Source organism: Gallus gallus, chromosome 19 (genome assembly GCF_016699485.2).
Source record: "Gallus gallus isolate bGalGal1 chromosome 19, bGalGal1.mat.broiler.GRCg7b, whole genome shotgun sequence".
In the NCBI taxonomy this organism is placed as follows: Eukaryota; Metazoa; Chordata; class Aves; order Galliformes; family Phasianidae; genus Gallus; species Gallus gallus.
This window is the reverse complement of record NC_052550.1, coordinates 952,209-969,290: the sequence shown is the minus strand read 5'-3', so window position 1 is coordinate 969,290 and position 17,082 is coordinate 952,209. Positions and strand designations below refer to the sequence as shown.

The following is a 17,082-nucleotide window of genomic DNA, read 5'->3' as shown; positions in this document are numbered from 1 at the left end:
CAGTTAAATCCAGATGGATCTGTTGATCACAGTGACTTCTCACCAACTCCTCCTGCACCTCCTTCCTGCCTTGTCATGGGCGAGCAGTGTCCAGAGCAGGCATCGCTGGCCGTTCTCAAATGCAATGACTTACCTAGTCAGAGTAAAAAGAAGAGAGGCTTCTTCATCAAAGGAAAAAAGCTCTTCAGAAAACTTGGGTCCAGTAAGAAAGACTAACAAGGGATTTTTCACCATGTATAGACTGCCTGTGCAATCCATGCAGGCACTGAAAATTCAGGAGAAGCCCTCGCAATAAGCTGATGAGAGTATTTTCGTAGGAGAAAAGTGTATATTGAATAGAGGAAGCTCCTCAGTGGGTCTGTGAGCTGCATGCTCTGCTGAGAGCTCAGCCACGCGTGCCTACCCAGCGTGGGCAGCGGCTCTGAACGGTGTCATGGCCCTGAGGTGTGTGAGGCCTCAGCTCTAGGATGCAGCTACCTCCACAGTAGTGTGTCCTGCTCCTTGCAGCCCTCGATGCACCGGTTCCCTGTAAATATTTTGATTTAAAAAATATATTCTGGCTGTAAGTTAGCTAAATGGCTTTTCCCAGCAAAGCCCCAGCCCCTTAGGAAGAGTTCCCTTGTACTGCACCCATTGGTATTTCTCTGGTCCAAAGGAGGTTGTGTCGAGTCCTTCACTTCCTGCAAAGAAAATTTGCACTTTTCTCTTCCCGTGAATCCCCTTTGCTGTCTCTGGGCTGAAAAGTGAGTTATTTGTACTGTAAACCTGTAAATATGCAGCTGTGCCTAGGAGCATCCCACACTGCCTCAGTCATGTTTCAGCATGAGGATTCCCATGGAGGAAGGAGCAATACCCAGGAGGGGATCGATGCTTCTGCCTATAGCGTGGGCTGCTGTAAGCTGCTCTTGGCTGGCTCACCTTGACCACGCACTGGCTGGGGACTCCGCCTTATTTATTTATTTATCTAACTATTTATTTGTGTATTTATTTATTTTTTTTTGTCCGCCTCTCTCACCGATTCATTTGGCTGTTTCAGTGCGCTGCTCCTCACTTGTTGGAGCATTTGGAGAGCAGAGCTGGGGATGGAGAGTTTGCAGCTGTTTTCACATGAGATGATGTGTTCCTTCAGTTAAGTCACATCCCTTTCTAAGCCACGGAGTTTTGTACTACATGGTTTCTATCCTTTCCTGTGTTTCTTTCTTTGCATGTTTCAATGGGTACTTGTTTTGAGAAGGACAGTTATGTGAGGTACGTGAATGATGCCAGCACAGTGTCCACAGATGTTGGTGATAAGGTATGTTTTTATTTAATATCAAATTTTATTATAATAAAGTCTATTTTCACAAAAATACATTTTCCTTAAAAAAGCACATGCTTCATTGTTGCTCATTTGGGAGTGGTGGTGGTGTGTGTGTGTCCCTGCCTTCCCTGTGGTCACGATGAGAGCAGTCCTCCCTGCAAATGGAAACTCTTTGCCTCTCCCGTTACAACAGACCTAATTCTGGAGGAGGAGACATCAAGGTGTGTTTACACTGTTAGACTGTCTGGGTCACAGAATGCCCGAGATTGGCAAGGACTTCTGGACATCACTGGCTCCGGCCATGCTCAAGCTACTCAGTGTCTCATCCTCCCATGTTGAACTGTAGCTGTTGAGTTCTGTAGTGCCTCAGAATGTGGTCTCTCTGGTCAGGTGTGAGAGGGCTGGAGATACTGCAGACAAACTGGTTTTTCCTCCTGTCTTGCTAGGAGTTGCAGTTTTTCTTTTTGCTTTCCCTAGAGGACGCCTGGATCCAGACAAAACCGCCGCCTATGGCAACTGACCCAACAAAGGAGAAGGAAAACATTTCCCCTCTCACCAACTGGAACACCTATTTGCATCCCTCAGTATACTTTGGGTAGAAGCGACAAGAAAAGAAACCCCAAAAGCGCTGAGGTTAAACCACAGGATCTTGGCTTCAGACTCAGTGAGCAGTTGGTGCCTCATAGAACCCTCTGTGGAACTGCAGACACTTGAAACTGAGCTCTGCAGTGTTATGTGGGGCTCTGCAAAGGCCGCTGATGAAGAGGCTCCCAGGGGAGCCATCACAGCACCAAAGCTGCTGGAATTGGAGAAGTGTTTGGGCAAGGGACGTATGGCTTAGTTGTGGGCAGTGCTGTGTGGAGCCAGGAGCTGGGCTCAGTTATCCTGACAGTCCCAAATGGTGCTATTCTATGACTATAATCCTAATTTTGGCAGCTAGTGCCTCCAGAAATACCTCTGTGCATTCAGTTGCTGTAATTTATCTCCCACTCACTCTGCCTGGAGGAAGTTGGTTGCAGTTCTAAACTGAATTTAACATCTGCAGTTTCCTAAGCGAGTCGTTGGAGGTCTTTTGAAAGAAACTAACTGTTGTTGCACTTATCGGTTCATCAGGGGGTGAACCGAAGAGCAAAGCCCATGGAAAGAACAACGGCAGCTGCAGTGTTCTGCTGCCTACCCAGAGTGGGTGCCTGCAGGAGGGCTCTGCTTCTCCCTCCATACCTCCTTCAGCCCAGTCCTTGTGCCCATGGGTGGTGACTCCCTGCTCCCCAGGACATGCTGTGCTGCTGCCTACCAAATTTCACTGTTATATACATGGACTCCCATCACATAGCAGCCACACTAATTCAGTTGGTTCCCCAGCAATAGGCAGGCTCTGCACCAAAACAGAAGTCTTGAGAAAGGTTTGAGACCTTCAGGTCTTCGTAGGTTAAAAAAACGACGACGAACAAGAACAACAAGAAGCACTGGGCACTTCTTTGCCTCTGGTCTCCATCACATTGAGAGCTCCTGCATCACACACGTCCTCTGCAAATCAAAGTGCAGAAGAAATTGGAGAAGGGGCAAGTGGGCAGAATTGGGGGTATTCATACAAATGAGTCCCTCAATACGTTCTCTTCGCATCTTCTCAATTCTGGAGAAAATACCAACGTTTGGTTGGCCATAGCTCCCGAGGGCGAAGAATCACTGAATCTTTGGAGTTGGAAGGAGACCGTAGGGGTCATTGAGTCCAACCCCTCTGCAGTGAGCAGAGATGCCTGCAGTGCTCAGAGCCCCGTCCAGGTGAGCTGAGCTTCAACACATTCCTGAGTTCACAAAACTTTCAGAAGGACAAAGCTTGGGCTGGATTTTCACAGACCTCAAGCAGTACAAGAGTTGAATATCCTTGTACAGCTCTTAATTATGAGCTCTAGAAGCTGAATTGATGCAAGGAAGGGCAGATAAGTTGGTCTGACCTGGGCTTTTGGACCATAATGCTAAGAGAATGAGGGAGGTGGTGCGTGGCCCCGGGTAGGGCATGGGATCATCTGTCCCTGTAAGCCTCCTGCTGAGGGGTCCCTGTCCAAAGCCACACGTTGTCCAGAGGACAATGAGCCATCCCGGAGCACACCTACAGCTGGGGGGCATTGCTGCCATGAGCTGCTGGAGGATGGAGAAGTCACTCCTGCTTTTGGTCTCGTCTTAATTACTCACTGCTTAAAACTGGGAGCTCATTGCCTCTGGCCGGGATGTATGCTGCTTATTTTGGGTCTTCTGGCTGCTCTTGGTCCAAGTATTTGTAGGCCTAGCAGGCAGAAGGAGCGGTTGGATGGTGTAGAAATATCTTTGCTCTGAGGCAACACTGCTTGAGCTGATATGTTCTTGTTTCCGTGCCCTTGGAGGAGCAGCACATGGTGTCTCATTTGCTGCTGAAGGTTTTCGAAGCAATTAAGTTCTGCGTTGTGAAATGCAATTATCAGCACAAATATGCACTAACTGTCTCATTAGCTTTTGAAAAACCCTCATCCTTGTTCTGACCCGTGAGCTGCATGGTGCAGCAGAGTAAGCATAATGGCTGCAAAACTCCACTGTGCACGAGAGCTGTGCTGCACCTGTTGTGCAAGCAGCTGGTGCTGGTGGCTCAGAGAGGCTCTCGTTTACCTCCTGCCCCCAGCAGGGCTACCTCCACAACCAGGGGAGATTGCTCAGAGCCCTGAACAAGGGAGCACTGGGTATCTGCAAGGAAGGAGAGCCCACTGCTGCCCTGAGCCCTGTCCCAGCACTGCACCATGCTTGTGGTTGTTTCTCTTAAGTCTAGCAGGAATTTCCTTGGCAGCAATATGTGCTCATTGCCTCTCACCCTTTTCCTCTGCATTTCTGAGAAGACTCTGGCCCTATCTGCTCTATAATCCTGAATCCAACACTGGGGTTCCCCAGTGCTGGATGACTCAACCCAGTTACGTTGGCTCTGCTGTATGTCCTGTGCTCCAGGGAGATTCTCTCCAGCGGGTCTCAGGCCAGGGGTTCACAAATGGGACACACAATCCAAGTGCAGCCTCACCTCTGGCTCATTGCAAGGCTTGCTCTTTGCTTTGCAGGTTTACTCTAAAACGTTAAAGGACCGATGCAGTGAGTTAAAGGACATGGTTCAGCCTGCAAGTAGCCCTGGGGACAGCAGCACAGGCAGAGCTGCTTCTGGGACCATGGGGGCAACGCTGCAGTTCCTGAATGCCCCATGCAGGGAGGAGTTCAGATGTTCACTGAACCTGCCCTGGTGAACTCTCTCAGTCTGTGCTGCCAAAACAAGGAGTTTCTGTTACGGGACAAACACAGTGCAGTAAGCTGGAGTCCCAGTTAGGAGGAACAGCTCCTGAGCATCTTCTTACCCCATTTGGCTGAAGAACATCATTCACCGAGTCCAGCAGAATCCCAGTTCCCCGTACTGTTAGCACAGCTGTAAGACACCTGTAAGCAGGTGGGTTTGCACTCAGACAGGAAGAGGGACTTGGTGCAGGGGGAGAGCTGTCCTGTGAGCTCCCGGGAGCATGAGGACAATTTGGGCAAGAGGAAACCCCAACCTGAGCTGCCCAGAGCTCAGGATCTGTTGCTGGAGGCCGGTGGTGGTCAGCCTGTCAGCCAGGATCCTCTCCTGCTGCTCCTGTCTGTGCAGGGAAGCATAAAGCAAAAGGAATGGCATTTGTGAGCCCATCCAGACTACAGCAGGAGCACAGGGTTAGGGAGCTGAGATGGGGAGTGATGAGCAGATCTCCCCCGGAGCTGCTGCCTCCAATCCTGAGACTTTTTCAGCCTTTGAGAGCGGTAAAGGGTGAAGCCGGGGAGAGGAATCCTATTCCCATCAGACATCCCCAGTGGGAGCCCATGACCCCCAAACCATTGCAAGGTGCTGCCTTGTCCTGGTGGGTGTGCAGGGCCATTTGTGGGGCACACGGAGTCCCTGCTGGGAGCTGGGCTGGGCAGCAGGCGCTGCTCTGCTTTGGCCCCACCAACCCAGGGGGCAGTTCCCCATGGCTCAGATATCCCGTGGCAGATAACAACGCGCTGCAGATAAAAGCATGGCCACAGAGGGGGGCACAGGGAGGACAGCAGAAGACAGCAGGTGAGAATCTGGCTCGTTGCACACTTGCTTTTGCTTTCATGGAAGATGCTGCTGCTGCAGGGGAAGGCCTTGCTGGGCAGTGTGCATGCTGGGGGAGCATTGCATTGGGAAGGGGGCACTCTGTATGCTCCCTTAATGTGTTCCATCTGCACCACTCATGGTCAGATCCATGGCTTCCCGACTTTCCTCGTTCCTTACCTTTCTTTGCAGGGATGAAGGCAGAAACCTGCTTCCTGGTGTTGCTGGCGAAGATCATCCTGTTCCGGGGATCTGCATCTTCTTCCTATGGTATTGTCTCTTTCTCAGGTTTTGCAGATCAGGGGCCTTTATGTTCTGAGTAGGAAAAAGAATAAAGTTAAGTCTAAGAGAATCTGATCTCTTGTAAGCTAGCTGAGTCCCATACGGTGAGAAGAGTAATCAGTTTGTATCTATAGGGCCAGCAATGCTGACAATTTCAGGTTTTTTCAGTAAATTTCCTGTCTGATTTCCTAAAACCACATTAAAGGAGAGCTCAGTTCTCAAAGCAGCTCCATCCCCAGCGTGCAGCAGTTCTCCCAGCCCAACTCAGATCAACTCTTGGTCAATCAGAGATGACAGTTCAAAGAATATTGGGAGGATTTGGAGATTTTTGTCCCCTTTGTGTCGTTTCTGAAGCTTTCTGTTCTCCTGGAGGTGATCCCACTCAGAGAAGCACTGTAGGGGCTTCCCCCGCTGTTCTGTAGCCACAGCCGGCCAATGATGGGCATACCCAGAGGGGCTGTGTTATGTGCCCCCGAAGAACTTATTTATACATGGATGTATTGGCACTGCAATGCCAGTACCCCTGGCTCTGGAGGTGCAAAGTGAAGCCCCCCGTGGCACAGGGAAGTGCTCTCACCTCTGCTCTTTCCTTTCCCCCAATGAGATTTGCCTGAGAAGCTGTCGGATGCGTTCCTGCTGAGCAGTGTGGACGAGGCCAAGCAGCTCGTGGATTCAGCCTACAAGGACACACGTGATCGGTGAGCGTTGGGGTTGGACACTGCTCTCGTGGGCGTGAGCCACAGCCACGCTCTGGTCTTCTCTGTCACGTTCTGGAGGTGCCACAGCCCTTCTTTAGAGTCACTGAATGGCTTAGGTTGGAAGAGATCTCAAAGCCCCATCCAGCTCCAACCCCTGCCACGGGCTGGTTGCTACCCTCTAGATCAGATTGCAAAAAGCCTCATTCGTGTTGGCTTTGAACACCTCCAGTCTCCCTTTCAGACACTGCTGAGGTTCCTATTCCCTTCCTTTCTGCCCGTGCTCAGAGGGAGCAAACCACTGTGGGCTGTGGTTAGAACATTCTGAGGGATCTGACCAGCTTTAGGCACTGTGCTGTGAGAGCATTTGGCTTCCTACCAACCCATAAACCTCCTCCTTCAGCAGCCATCCTCCAAAAGCCCCTCGGTACCTCAGGACCTGTCTGTCTGAGAGCTCTTCGGAGCTCCAGGTTAAGGTAGGGTGACCTGGAAAGTTTGGGACCTCTGTATGGAAACAGGTGCCTGCAGGCGTTTATGAGTTGGGGTCCTCAGCAGAACGAGGTTTGATTGCCCCAAGGACACAAAGACCACGAGCTCAGCCATTTTCTGGCAGATAGAGCTGGGAAACTGAGATTTCAGCCCTGCTCCTCTGCCAAGGCTGGTGCGGGCTGTGAGATCACAGGATCACAGGACCAGGGATTGGAAGGGACCTCCAGAGATGCTCGAGCCCAACCCTAAAATCAGGTTCCCTACAGTAGGTTGAGATGACCGCTCTGTAGGCAGCTCAAATAGCACTCCAGGAGCTCCGTGCTGCCCGAGGTCGGTGTGTGACCCGCAGGACCCACCCGTGGCTTCGGCCCATCTCAGTCCTGCAGAAGTTGCTTTGTTCTCCCTTGCAGCATTAAGAAGAACCTGGAGAACGATGCCTTGAACCCCATAGAGCTCCTGAGGTACTTCAAGCAGCCCGTGGCGGGGACGCGGGCTGCCATCCGGGCTGCGGATTACATGGGAACCACCCTGACCCTCCTGAAGGAGAAGCTGAGCCGGGTCGTGAAAGGGGACTTCAATGTCACAGGTCGGGACGTCGCTGTGCCGGGAGCGGTGCTGTTGCGGGGAGATGCGGGGATCTGTGGGGCGCGGGGGGGCAGAGAGGGAGGGGCTGAGGGGGTCCGGGCTCCCATCCCGCTCACCCCACCTGAGCGCCCCGTGCCGTGCTGAGGAGCGCTGTCCCCGGGAGGTGGCAGTCCTGCCCTCCTGCGGGACCACTCGCAGTGCGGTGGTGATGCATTCTGGAGGCGGCTTCCATAGGGGAAGAATTGTCAACGCTTGGCTGGCTGTAACCGCTATATCAGTGGTGGAGATAATAGGAGGAAGAGAGGAAAGGAAGAAGATGGCTTAATGCTAGAAGCTCATTCCTCTTCTGCACAAGCTCGGCATGTAATTATATGTCAGATTTGACCATAACTTTGTTGGTTTAAATGCTTTCATAGTATCATAGAATCACCAAGGTTGGAAAAGAGCTCTAAGATCATCCATCCAACCGTCCACCCATCACCAATATTTCCCACTAAACCACATCCCTCAGTACAACATGTAAACCTTTCTTGAGCACAAATGGTCAATGATACAATAGAAGTGCAAACTGCCACTCCAGGGAGCATCTCCAGCACAGCTCTGAGCAGGATGACCCTAAATGACATTCCCCTGTGCTCCTCCACAAGAGATAAAAGATGTGCCAAGGGGACAAGAAGGGAAACCTTTTCCTGATCTGGGAGACGACCCAAACCCAACGGAGCCGGTATGTGCCAACACACTGATCCCACGTGGTTACCTTGCAGACATGCTCACACCAGCTCAGATGGGACTGCTTTTCAAGGTGACAGGATGTGAGGAGCAGAATAAGAAAGTGAACTGTGAATTTTCTAGCCGGTACCGAACAATCACAGGGAAGTGCAACAACAGGTGAGGGGGGGATGTGTGGGTCATCAGTAGAAGCAAAACCATGGCCCCAAAAATGATCCATGTATAGGATGCCTTATTTAGTTTTACAGCTCACGGAGTTGGTTCCTGGATGCTTGGATATTTTAATTACGGCTTTGTTTCACGGCTTCTTGGTGTCATATGTGAATGAGCTAGCTGGCCTTTTGGCCAACAGTTCTGTGTTGGGAACTGACCCTCCAGCATAGGATCTCTGTCATCAGACTGCATCTTTCTGCTTTCTCCTGGGTTTTGGCTAGCTCTTCCCCTTTGCAGGGTGTCAGTGCTCTTTTTGGCTTCCTGGCTGGGTACATGATGTGAGCACACCAGAACCCAAATGGGCCATTGGACTCATGGGCTGGCAAGACTACCTTGTGCAGCTTTGGGGTATATGGAGGGATGTGACTTACACGGAACGTAAAAGCTATTTCTCAGCACTTCCAGAATTTTCTCAGTGTAGTAAAGGGAAAACTGCCAGACAGTGGTGTGTTTTCAAATGAACAACATGTGAGAGTTGTCCATCCCTCCCCATTTACCAAGCACCTGGCAGGCAGAGCGTGTCCTGGCAGCTGTGGCCATAAGGTCCCTTGGGAGGAGGAAGGAGGTCAGATGGGATGATCATTCTCTGCCTGCCCAGGGGATGAGTGAGCCTTCAGTCCGTGTAAGAAGTAGGGAGAGGTCCACCTGTCTCCTTCCATTCTCAGAAGGTGATGGCTGCAGTCAGGAGGAGGGTCCAGATTCTGGGATAATGATGGGTCCATCACACCCGAGCCAGACCTAATGCCACTAATATTTTGCTGTCCTTTCATTTGCTGGTGCAGGAGAAACCCATTACTAGGAGCTTCCAACAGAGCCTTGGCCAGATGGTTGCCAGCAGACTATGAAGACGGTGTGTCGATCCCCCACGGGTGGACAAACAGAAGGTGTTCCTTTGGATACCCTTTCCCACTGGTAATATTTGGAGCACATCTGAAAAAAAAACAGGGTCAGGATTTAGGGATTTTCAGGGCTTGAACAGATTGCAGGCTGAGGCTGCAAAACAAAAGTCCAGCAATGCATGCCTCATGATTTTATGCTGATGATCTTGCAGATGCATCCATTCCTATGGGTGTTTTCTGACACACGCGTTCTGCCTTCATCCCCCGCAGGTTCGAAGGGTGTCAAACGAGATCGTCCGCTTCCCCCCTGGGCAGCTCAAGTTTGACCAGCAGCGGTCGCTCATGTTCATGCAGTGGGGTCAGTTTATTGACCACGATCTGGATTTCAGTCCTGAATCCCCAGCCAGAGTCACCTTCAATGGCAGAGTGGACTGTCACACCAGCTGCGCCAAGCTGCCCCCCTGCTTTCCCATCCAGGTACAGCCAACCTTCTCTGTCCCCCACGTCACCAGCCAGCCTGGTGATGTGGGGAACAGGGTGTCTGCCCTCCAGCTGGAGATGGTGACAGCTCTTCCTGTCCCTGCCTACCAGGGCGCAGCTCCTAGAGCATCCCAAGGGGTTGGACTGCTCTCAGGTGGTGCTGCTGAGTCCTGGGGATGCCCCCAGATGCCAGACATAGCCCATCTTTCCCCCCCTTTTCAGCCTTGAACCACATCTCCTTCAAGGACACGGCTTTGCTTCAGAGGTGCAATGCAATGGCAACATGGATGGTACCCAGCTTACAGCAAATGGATCAGAGATGAGAGTTAGTGGGTGCTAGTGTCTCATTGGTAGCCCAGAAAATCCATGCCCATCTGATGGTTGACTGCTTATGGGGTGAGAAAGTGGTGAGCACCTCTCACTAGTGGCTAAGCATTGTGCTGGGAAACACAACAGTCATGTTGCAATCTCTGCTCTAGTAAATACATCCAAGGAAGGGATAAGACTTCATCGAGTATTTGCCCAGTGCGTGTTTGAGAATGCAGCCAGCACCACAAGTTCTGGATGGCGGCTGTCCAGAACATAGGGTAGATGTTGACACTAGACCACAACGTGAGATGGGAACACATGGGCTTCTTGGGTTTCATCCAATATGTACTTTCAAGGGAAAAAAGGGGAGGTATCCATAGGACTTTCTTTGAGAAGATTCAGGCACCTGTAGTCTTTCTTGAATATTTAGGACTTGATCTCCAAAACCCATCTCTGCTGTCGGTCTGAGCCCTTACAGCTGGGACTTGGGACTGGTCTCCATACTGCCTACCATGAAAACTCTCTGAAATCGCTCCTGTTGGCTTTTCTTGTGGCTGTAGCACCACAGTGCAGATTCTGAGCTCCTGAGGTGACGATGAATTATTCACTTATCTTTCTGCAGATCCCACCCAACGACCCAAGGATTAAAAACACAAGAGATTGCATTCCTTTCTTCCGCTCAGCTCCTGCTTGTGACAGCGGAAGAGCCACTCGAGAGCAGATCAACGCGCTCACATCCTTCCTCGATGGCAGTATGGTGTATGGCAGTGAACAGCATTTGGCCAACAGGCTGAGGAATTGGAACAACCAGCTGGGCTTGTTGGCTGTTAATCAGAATTTCACAGACAATGGGATGGCATATTTGCCCTTTGTCAGGATGTCAAAGGACCCCTGTCTCAAGGTCAGCGGGAGTGCAAATATCCCTTGCTTTTTGGCAGGTAAGTTGGCTGCTGACACCCTTGTAAATTCCATAGAGAACGATTCCATCAGCTCTGGTTCTTTTCTTTGCTTGCTTGCTTGTTGTATTTAAGTAGAAAATAGCAGAACGAGGTGACCTCAGCACTGACAGCATGCTGTATGGGACATCAGCACAGGCTGTTATCCATTGGCAGGGCCTTCTGCTCCATTCACACTTCGACATCTTCTTGAGCACTTTTTCACCTCAGGCTAACATGACATGAATCATGATTCATGATTCTTTGTTAAAAAAATTAAGATCCAGCTATGGCAAGAGTGGTTTTGGCAAGGACTAAACTTTGTTGCACAGCTACAACTCAAAACTGAAGTATCATAGAGTCATTAGGGCTGGAAAAGACTTCTCAGATCCCCAAGTCCAACCCCAGCCCATAACCACGTCCCTCAGTGCCACATCCCCATGTCTCTGCAACACCTGCAGGGATGGTGACCCCACCACTCCCTGGGCAGCTGTGCCACTGCAGTACTGCTCTTTTGGAGAAAAACTTTTCTTAATATCCAACCTAAGTAATATTTCAGTGCTTTAGGCCTTTCAGACTACGTTCCTGAATGGGCCTTATAAATTTATAGACAGAAATCAGCTGGAGATGAATTTACAAACTCACAGCTCCATGCAGACTCCATTGAAAATTCAGTGTTTGGGTCTTTCCGGTCCCTGGGAGCTGAGGAAGTGGTCCATGTGCTGCTGCCCAACAGGGCCGAGTGATTTCGGACTGGAGCTCCTTTGGCAGTGCCGGGTGGGTGCCGTCTGCTGGAAGAGCCACAGTGCTCGTTTTGTCCGTCCTTCCGCAGCCTCTCACAGCCAGGCTTTGATCGTTAGTGAAAGGGGCTCTGTGCTGAATGCGTGAGCAAATCCCTCTGTTCACTGCGGAACTAAATGCCACACATTTACTCCTCTCTGAGTGCCCCTTTATTCCATCATCACCTGCTCGCTCTCAGGTTTCCTGCCCTGGGTGTTTGAAGTTGGACTTAATATATCATCGTGATGCTTTTGCAACTTACTCCTTCAAGTTGTGAGTCATTTTGCTTTTATTTTAACTTTCCAAAGAGCTTGACTGTGACTGCCCTCTTGCTTAGTCCATGGTTTCAGCTGATTTGAAGGACAACTTCCGACCTACAGACCTCCCTTGGCCATCTAGACATCCCTCTGCCCATTTTCACTTCTTTCTTGAGCTGTGAGTCTCTCTGCTACGGGAGCCTGAAGGAGGACTCCACGTAGTGAACTCCTCAAGTGTCCCTTCCTAGCCTCCAAAACAAAAAGCTTCCCCATTTCTTGTCCATCTCTCTTTGTGATGCTCGGTACAACCATGCTTGACTTGAATCAATAGTCAAGACAATACTGCTTCAGCAGGAAATGGCTTTCCACGGGACCTCCGCAGCCCTTGAGCAGTACAAGTAAGTGCACTTGTGATGCCCTTAGGTGACTCTAGAGCAAGCGAGATGCTGGAGCTGGCATGCATGCACACACTCTTTGTGAGGGAGCACAACCGCCTGGCCATAGGGCTGAAGAGATTGAATCCGCACTGGAATGGGGAGAGGATCTACCAGGAGGCACGGAAGATTGTGGGTGCAATGATCCAGGTACCACCATGTCACCCCCCAGCTCTGCTGCCTTGTCCTGTGGTCTCACAGTTATCCTGGTGGGCTTTGTCAGCAAGAGGTTTCCATTGGGTGGTGGGTTTTTTTGAGTTGCATTTTTCAGCCTCCTCCTTAATATCCCAAAGACACATGAAATCAGGGCTGGAAACCTCTGCTGTATGGACTAACACAACTGCCCACAGGAGTTTATATGATCTGTGTCAGCACCACAGATGCGAGCAACAGCTCTCCCATTACTTTGTTGACTAGGAACTTGATGATTAAGCAATTAATCATTCACAATTTCTTGGTTTCCCTTTAGATTATAACCTACAGGGACTACTTGCCTCTTCTCCTGGGAAGAAATTTACAGAGATGGATTCCTTCCTACAAGGGCTACAAGGAGTCAGTGGATCCTCGCATATCCAATGTCTTCACTCTGGCTTTTCGTTTTGCTCATGCTTCAATTCCCCCATCTGTGGGCCGATTAAACCAAAATTATCAGTCCACATATCCCAAGTTGAAATTGAGCAAAACCTTTTTTGGTGTTTGGCATATTGTGAAAGGAGGTAAGTCCTATGTTGGAATCATTGAAATCACAGGGTCGTTGAGGTTGGAAAAAACCTCTAAGATCATCCAGTCCATCTGCCAACTACTGCCAACATTGTCCACTTACTCATGTGAGCCATCTTGCACTTCTGGGGTGTAACTTTATTTTGTTAAGCCTTTCCAGCCCACACTGGATGAGCTCCTGCTTCATCCAAACTTAAAAGCAATTTGCATTAGATGTATTCACTCACCTTTATCACCAGGCAGACTTTTCCCAACACAGCTGTTCTCTGCAGTCAAATGCCACCCATCTTATTATGACGTATGCAACCTGATTGTTTAATTGCTGTAGTTTTTAATAACTACAGTTTTTTCTTTTTAATGCTTTATGTGCAGGAAAATCGATTCTCCTGCACTGGAATCCCGTAATGAGCTATAAGCCATGCTCTGCTCTCTGGAACCTTTTTCCCATGTGCCTTGCTCAACAGCTGCTGTGAATCCATTGCAGGTGGCATTGACCCCTTCCTGCGGAACCTGATGGCCAGCAAGGCCAAGCTGATGACACAGGATCAGATGATGGTGGATGAGCTCCGGGATCACCTCTCTGAGCAGATAGAAAGGATTGGGCTTGATTTAGCTGCTCTTAACATGCAGCGTGGCAGAGACCATGGCCTCCCAGGTAAGTTGGCTGTAGCATCAGAGCTTCCAAAGGAAAACAAGTGAAAATCAGGCACTCATGGAATTGAACACTGGGAAACATCTCCAGCCTGTGCTTGGCTGAAACTCCTCAGAAAAGCACAGTGCACGACATAAAAAAGAAAATCTCACTCTATTTTCTCTCCAAAGACTGTGTCCCAGAAAGAAAAAGAAAAAAAAAAAAGAGAGAGAGAGAAAGGCATGTCAAAGCCACTCATGGGACTCTGCAACACGAAAAACCAGTGTGATGGCATTGCATGATGGTCTTGAGAAACAGGTTGTTGATCCAACTGGATCAAGGGTGTGCTGTTGCCTAACAGTGTTATTAGGCTGATGCAAGTGCCTGCAACTGCTGTGCCACTGACACCCTGGGAGCTGCAATGTGGTTCACTTTGAAACAGTGATGAGGAGCTCCGGATTCACAGGTTTTAAGTCAAGACAGAGGCTTTGCATGAGATGCAGATGTGTGGTCAGGTTTTGCTGGGATTGCTCTGCCTCTCTCTCAATGGGACGTTTTGATTTTCCATGCTGCCTCTGGGAACATTGGTGTGCAGAATCCTGAATTTCTAGTTTTTGGGTCTGGCAGGAAGGAGAACGCATGAGTTCTCTGTAGGCTTTTCCTTTCCTTAAGCAGTCATTTGGTAAAACACAGAGAGAACTGAGCTGTACGCTGACTTCTGCCGTCTATGTGCCCTGTCCATCAGGATGCAGTTATTCTGCCAGTTGAGGTCTAGCAAATTTCCATCTATTTGCTGCACGCAAAAATGGGCCAGTTGACAACATCCAGTGTTCCTCTTCCACCTGTAGAAACCGGCTCTGGAGCAGGGAAAGGCAATGGCATTAACAGCAATACAGAATAGTTTAGAAAGAATATTTAAGCACAAGTAGGAACCTACCTGTGTCCAGACTTCGGGAAAGGGGGGAAAAATCTTTCCAGGGAGGGGAAGTGTTGCTGACCTGTCTTTGCTCTGATATGCAACAACTTGCAGGTTATGTCTCCTGGAGAAAATTCTGTGGGCTCCCCCAGCCTTATGATGTGAGGTCACTTGGTCAAGTATTGAAGAATAAGAATCTCGCAAGGAAGTTCATGAAGCTGTATGGGACACCGAGGAACATTGACATTTGGGTTGGGGCACTTGCAGAGCCTTTTGTGGATGGAGGAAGGGTTGGGCCTCTCATGGCTTGTCTCATTGGCACGCAGTTCAGGAACACACGTGATGGGGACAGGTAAGAGAGGAGATGTCCAGTGTCTGCTGATGCAGTGGTGAATGCTTTGAATAGCTGGAAGATTTGCCTTGGGAAAAAAATATGTTGGTTTTAATGGGAAATAATGTTGCTAGGATCTTGAATGAGAAAAAGCCAAGAGGGAAAAAAATCTATTGTGCCATTCATTATGTCTCCTGCAGGTTTTGGTGGGAGAATACAGGAGTATTCACTGCCCAGCAGCGCAGTTCACTGGCCAAAATCTCCTTGTCACGAATAATATGTGACAACACCCACATCACTAAAGTGTCAAGAAATATCTTCCAGGCCAACAGCTATCCTCACTCCTTTGTGAGCTGCAGCAGTATCCCAAAGCTGGACCTCAGAGCCTGGAAGTCAAATTGTATGGAGGAAAGTACGGAGCAAGGTATCAGCCTCAAAGAGCAGACAGTTCCTGCCTGCAAGCAAGTATAAATCTCTGCAATCATTAACAGCTCAGACAATCCCAGCTGAGCTCTGCTCCCATTTCCCTTGAGGATGTTAAGTCACGTTCTCCACAGGGCTGTGGCATTATCAGATTGAAGGTGTGACAAGATGCCTCCATAAATGCCACCCTCATAGGGCCAGAAGAAGTAGGGTTTGTTGGGCTGCAGGCAGCTGTCAGCAGGGAGGGATGTCCAGAGCATTCTCCTGCTCAGTGCGAGGGCAACGCCTGAGCTGTTGGGCCCTCCTTTCCAGCTTAACCCATGGAAATGAATCACACAAGACGGCGGGGAGCCCTTTTCTGCTTTGTTAACACATGTTTTTTTATGTCCTGCAGAAGAAACACCTGGTGACCAATAATGCGGAACGCTGAGGAACCCCTGGAAGTCTGGGTTCAGGAAGATACTGAGATGGATTATTTTAATTGTTTGGTTGTTTATTTTTCTGTGTCTATGCTTACTTCATGTTTGCATGAAGTCTTTCCAAAGAGATGGGATCCAGTGATAAAGAAACGTCATGAAAAGATATCCCAGATCTGTGCAAATTGCTCAATATCACAAAGCAAACCAAAAGGAGTTATCAAGAGACTCCCAGTCAAACCAACTGTGTGCTTAGGCAGTGACACACGCACTGGGTTCCAGTAAGCTTTGCTGTAAAATGACAAGTTTTGAACCCTCTTTTTGCATGGGGTCAAAACTGTTTTCTCTTTCCTCTGCAATTCGCTGTCTTGCTATTACTGACCAATAAATTGCAACTTTGAGCTGAGACCAAGATGTTCCATGCACTTTGTAAGAGGTGCAGTAATCGGAGACAAATGGAGGATGGTGGTAGGTTTCATTTGGGAATATCAGACAAAGCAGATTCAAGTGCAGAACCTGTGTATTTGTAATGAAGGAAGGTATTTCTTGCTGGGCCTAGTATTTAGTTCCAAAAAACATTTGGCAATAACATCCTCTTTATCTCTCTTAAAACTGGAAGAGATGTATGAGATCCTCAGAGACAAAGAAGAGATGTGGATAACAATTTCTCCCAGTGCTTGGCCAAGACACTGGGGTAGCAAAGTGCCCCAGGTGTGTAGGCTGACAAATATCAGCCTGGGCACGTCTTGAAAGCAGAAGGGTTCTCACATGCCCTGGCAGTGGGCTGAAGCTCACTGCCTCCTTGATAAGGTCCTGGTGCTGAAGGATTCAAGGGAGTCAACAGAGGTGATGGGTGTGAGATGCCTGACTGCACTGGGGAGGTTTGTCTCAGTCTCTGACTTCTGTTTTCTATTACTGGTAACACAGGAGGATGCATTTGTTACCTTTTGACTTCAGCAATTAACTTAATGAAGATGAAATAAAATAGTTCAATCAGAAGAGACCTACAAAGATCACTGAGTCCAAATAATTGGCTCAAAATCACCCACGATCCGTCTGTATGCACTAAGCACAGAGCACTTATTTTCACAATTTCATCTGAGTGCAAATCCGAAATGTGGAAGACTAAATCAAGCTTCTCTGCCTGATCAAACTGCCTATCAAATGCATGAACTGCATGCACAGCAGGGTCAGGGCCTTGCAG

At 49.3% G+C, this 17,082-nt stretch overlaps 2 protein-coding genes and 1 long non-coding RNA gene across 17 annotated transcripts in view; 2 read left to right on the top strand and 1 right to left on the bottom strand.

The window, feature by feature from the left end:
• The window catches only part of TSPOAP1 (TSPO associated protein 1), a 63,887-nt gene extending 61,190 nt beyond the window's left edge, over positions 1-2,697 (top strand). For 7 of the 11 annotated variants that reach the window (XM_040650125.2, XM_040650124.2, XM_040650126.2 and 4 more), the window contains one exon: positions 4-1,303. In XM_040650125.2, coding sequence (XP_040506059.1) covers positions 4-216 — 213 coding nt within the window. In that variant the 3' untranslated portion in view covers positions 217-1,303. Of the gene's footprint in view, positions 1-3; positions 1,522-1,777 lie in introns of those variants that run through there. The other 4 variants (XR_006931783.1, XR_005840895.2, XM_040650117.2 and 1 more) reach the window with 4 other exon arrangements.
• Positions 2,698-2,705: 8 nt separating this feature from the next.
• On the bottom strand, positions 2,706-6,776 carry LOC107054775. Of its 2 annotated transcripts, none has more exons than XR_005840897.1 (3): positions 6,274-6,776; positions 5,595-5,729; positions 2,706-2,827 (listed from the first exon to the last, which is right to left on the bottom strand). It is a non-coding gene; the product is annotated as an uncharacterized LOC107054775 (long non-coding RNA). The 2 variants fall into 2 exon arrangements; XR_001469405.3 differs by lacking the exon at positions 2,706-2,827 and adding an exon at positions 4,658-4,744.
• EPX (eosinophil peroxidase) lies at positions 2,893-16,284 on the top strand. Of its 4 annotated transcripts, none has more exons than XM_015295930.4 (14): positions 2,893-3,082; positions 5,607-5,684; positions 6,301-6,394; positions 7,291-7,466; positions 8,230-8,353; positions 9,190-9,319; positions 9,517-9,723; positions 10,658-10,973; positions 12,431-12,591; positions 12,911-13,157; positions 13,646-13,816; positions 14,823-15,060; positions 15,240-15,463; positions 15,857-16,284. In XM_015295930.4, exons 2-14 carry the CDS (start codon positions 5,609-5,611, stop codon positions 15,877-15,879), a joined length of 2,187 nt encoding a protein of 728 aa, XP_015151416.1. In that variant the 5' UTR covers positions 2,893-3,082; positions 5,607-5,608; the 3' UTR covers positions 15,880-16,284. The 4 variants fall into 4 exon arrangements, with proteins under 4 accessions (XP_015151416.1, XP_015151415.2, XP_024997802.1 ...); XM_015295929.4 differs by lacking the exon at positions 2,893-3,082 and adding an exon at positions 4,695-5,396; XM_025142034.3 differs by lacking the exon at positions 2,893-3,082 and having other exon boundaries at positions 5,366-5,684.
• The last annotated feature ends 798 nt before the right edge of the window (positions 16,285-17,082 follow it).

What these genes read in the sequence shown, in the direction of transcription:
- EPX (XM_015295929.4), top strand. Translation starts at nt 4,970, where the DNA reads ATGGCATTTGTGAGCCCATCCAGACTACAGCAGGAGCACAGGGTTAGG. An exon ending in AGGGGACTTCAATGTCACAG is followed by an intron (nt 7,467 to 8,229) that starts GTCGGGACGTCG and finishes GTTACCTTGCAG; the next exon opens with ACATGCTCACACCAGCTCAG. An exon ending in AACACACGTGATGGGGACAG is followed by an intron (nt 15,061 to 15,239) that starts GTAAGAGAGGAG and finishes TGTCTCCTGCAG; the next exon opens with GTTTTGGTGGGAGAATACAG.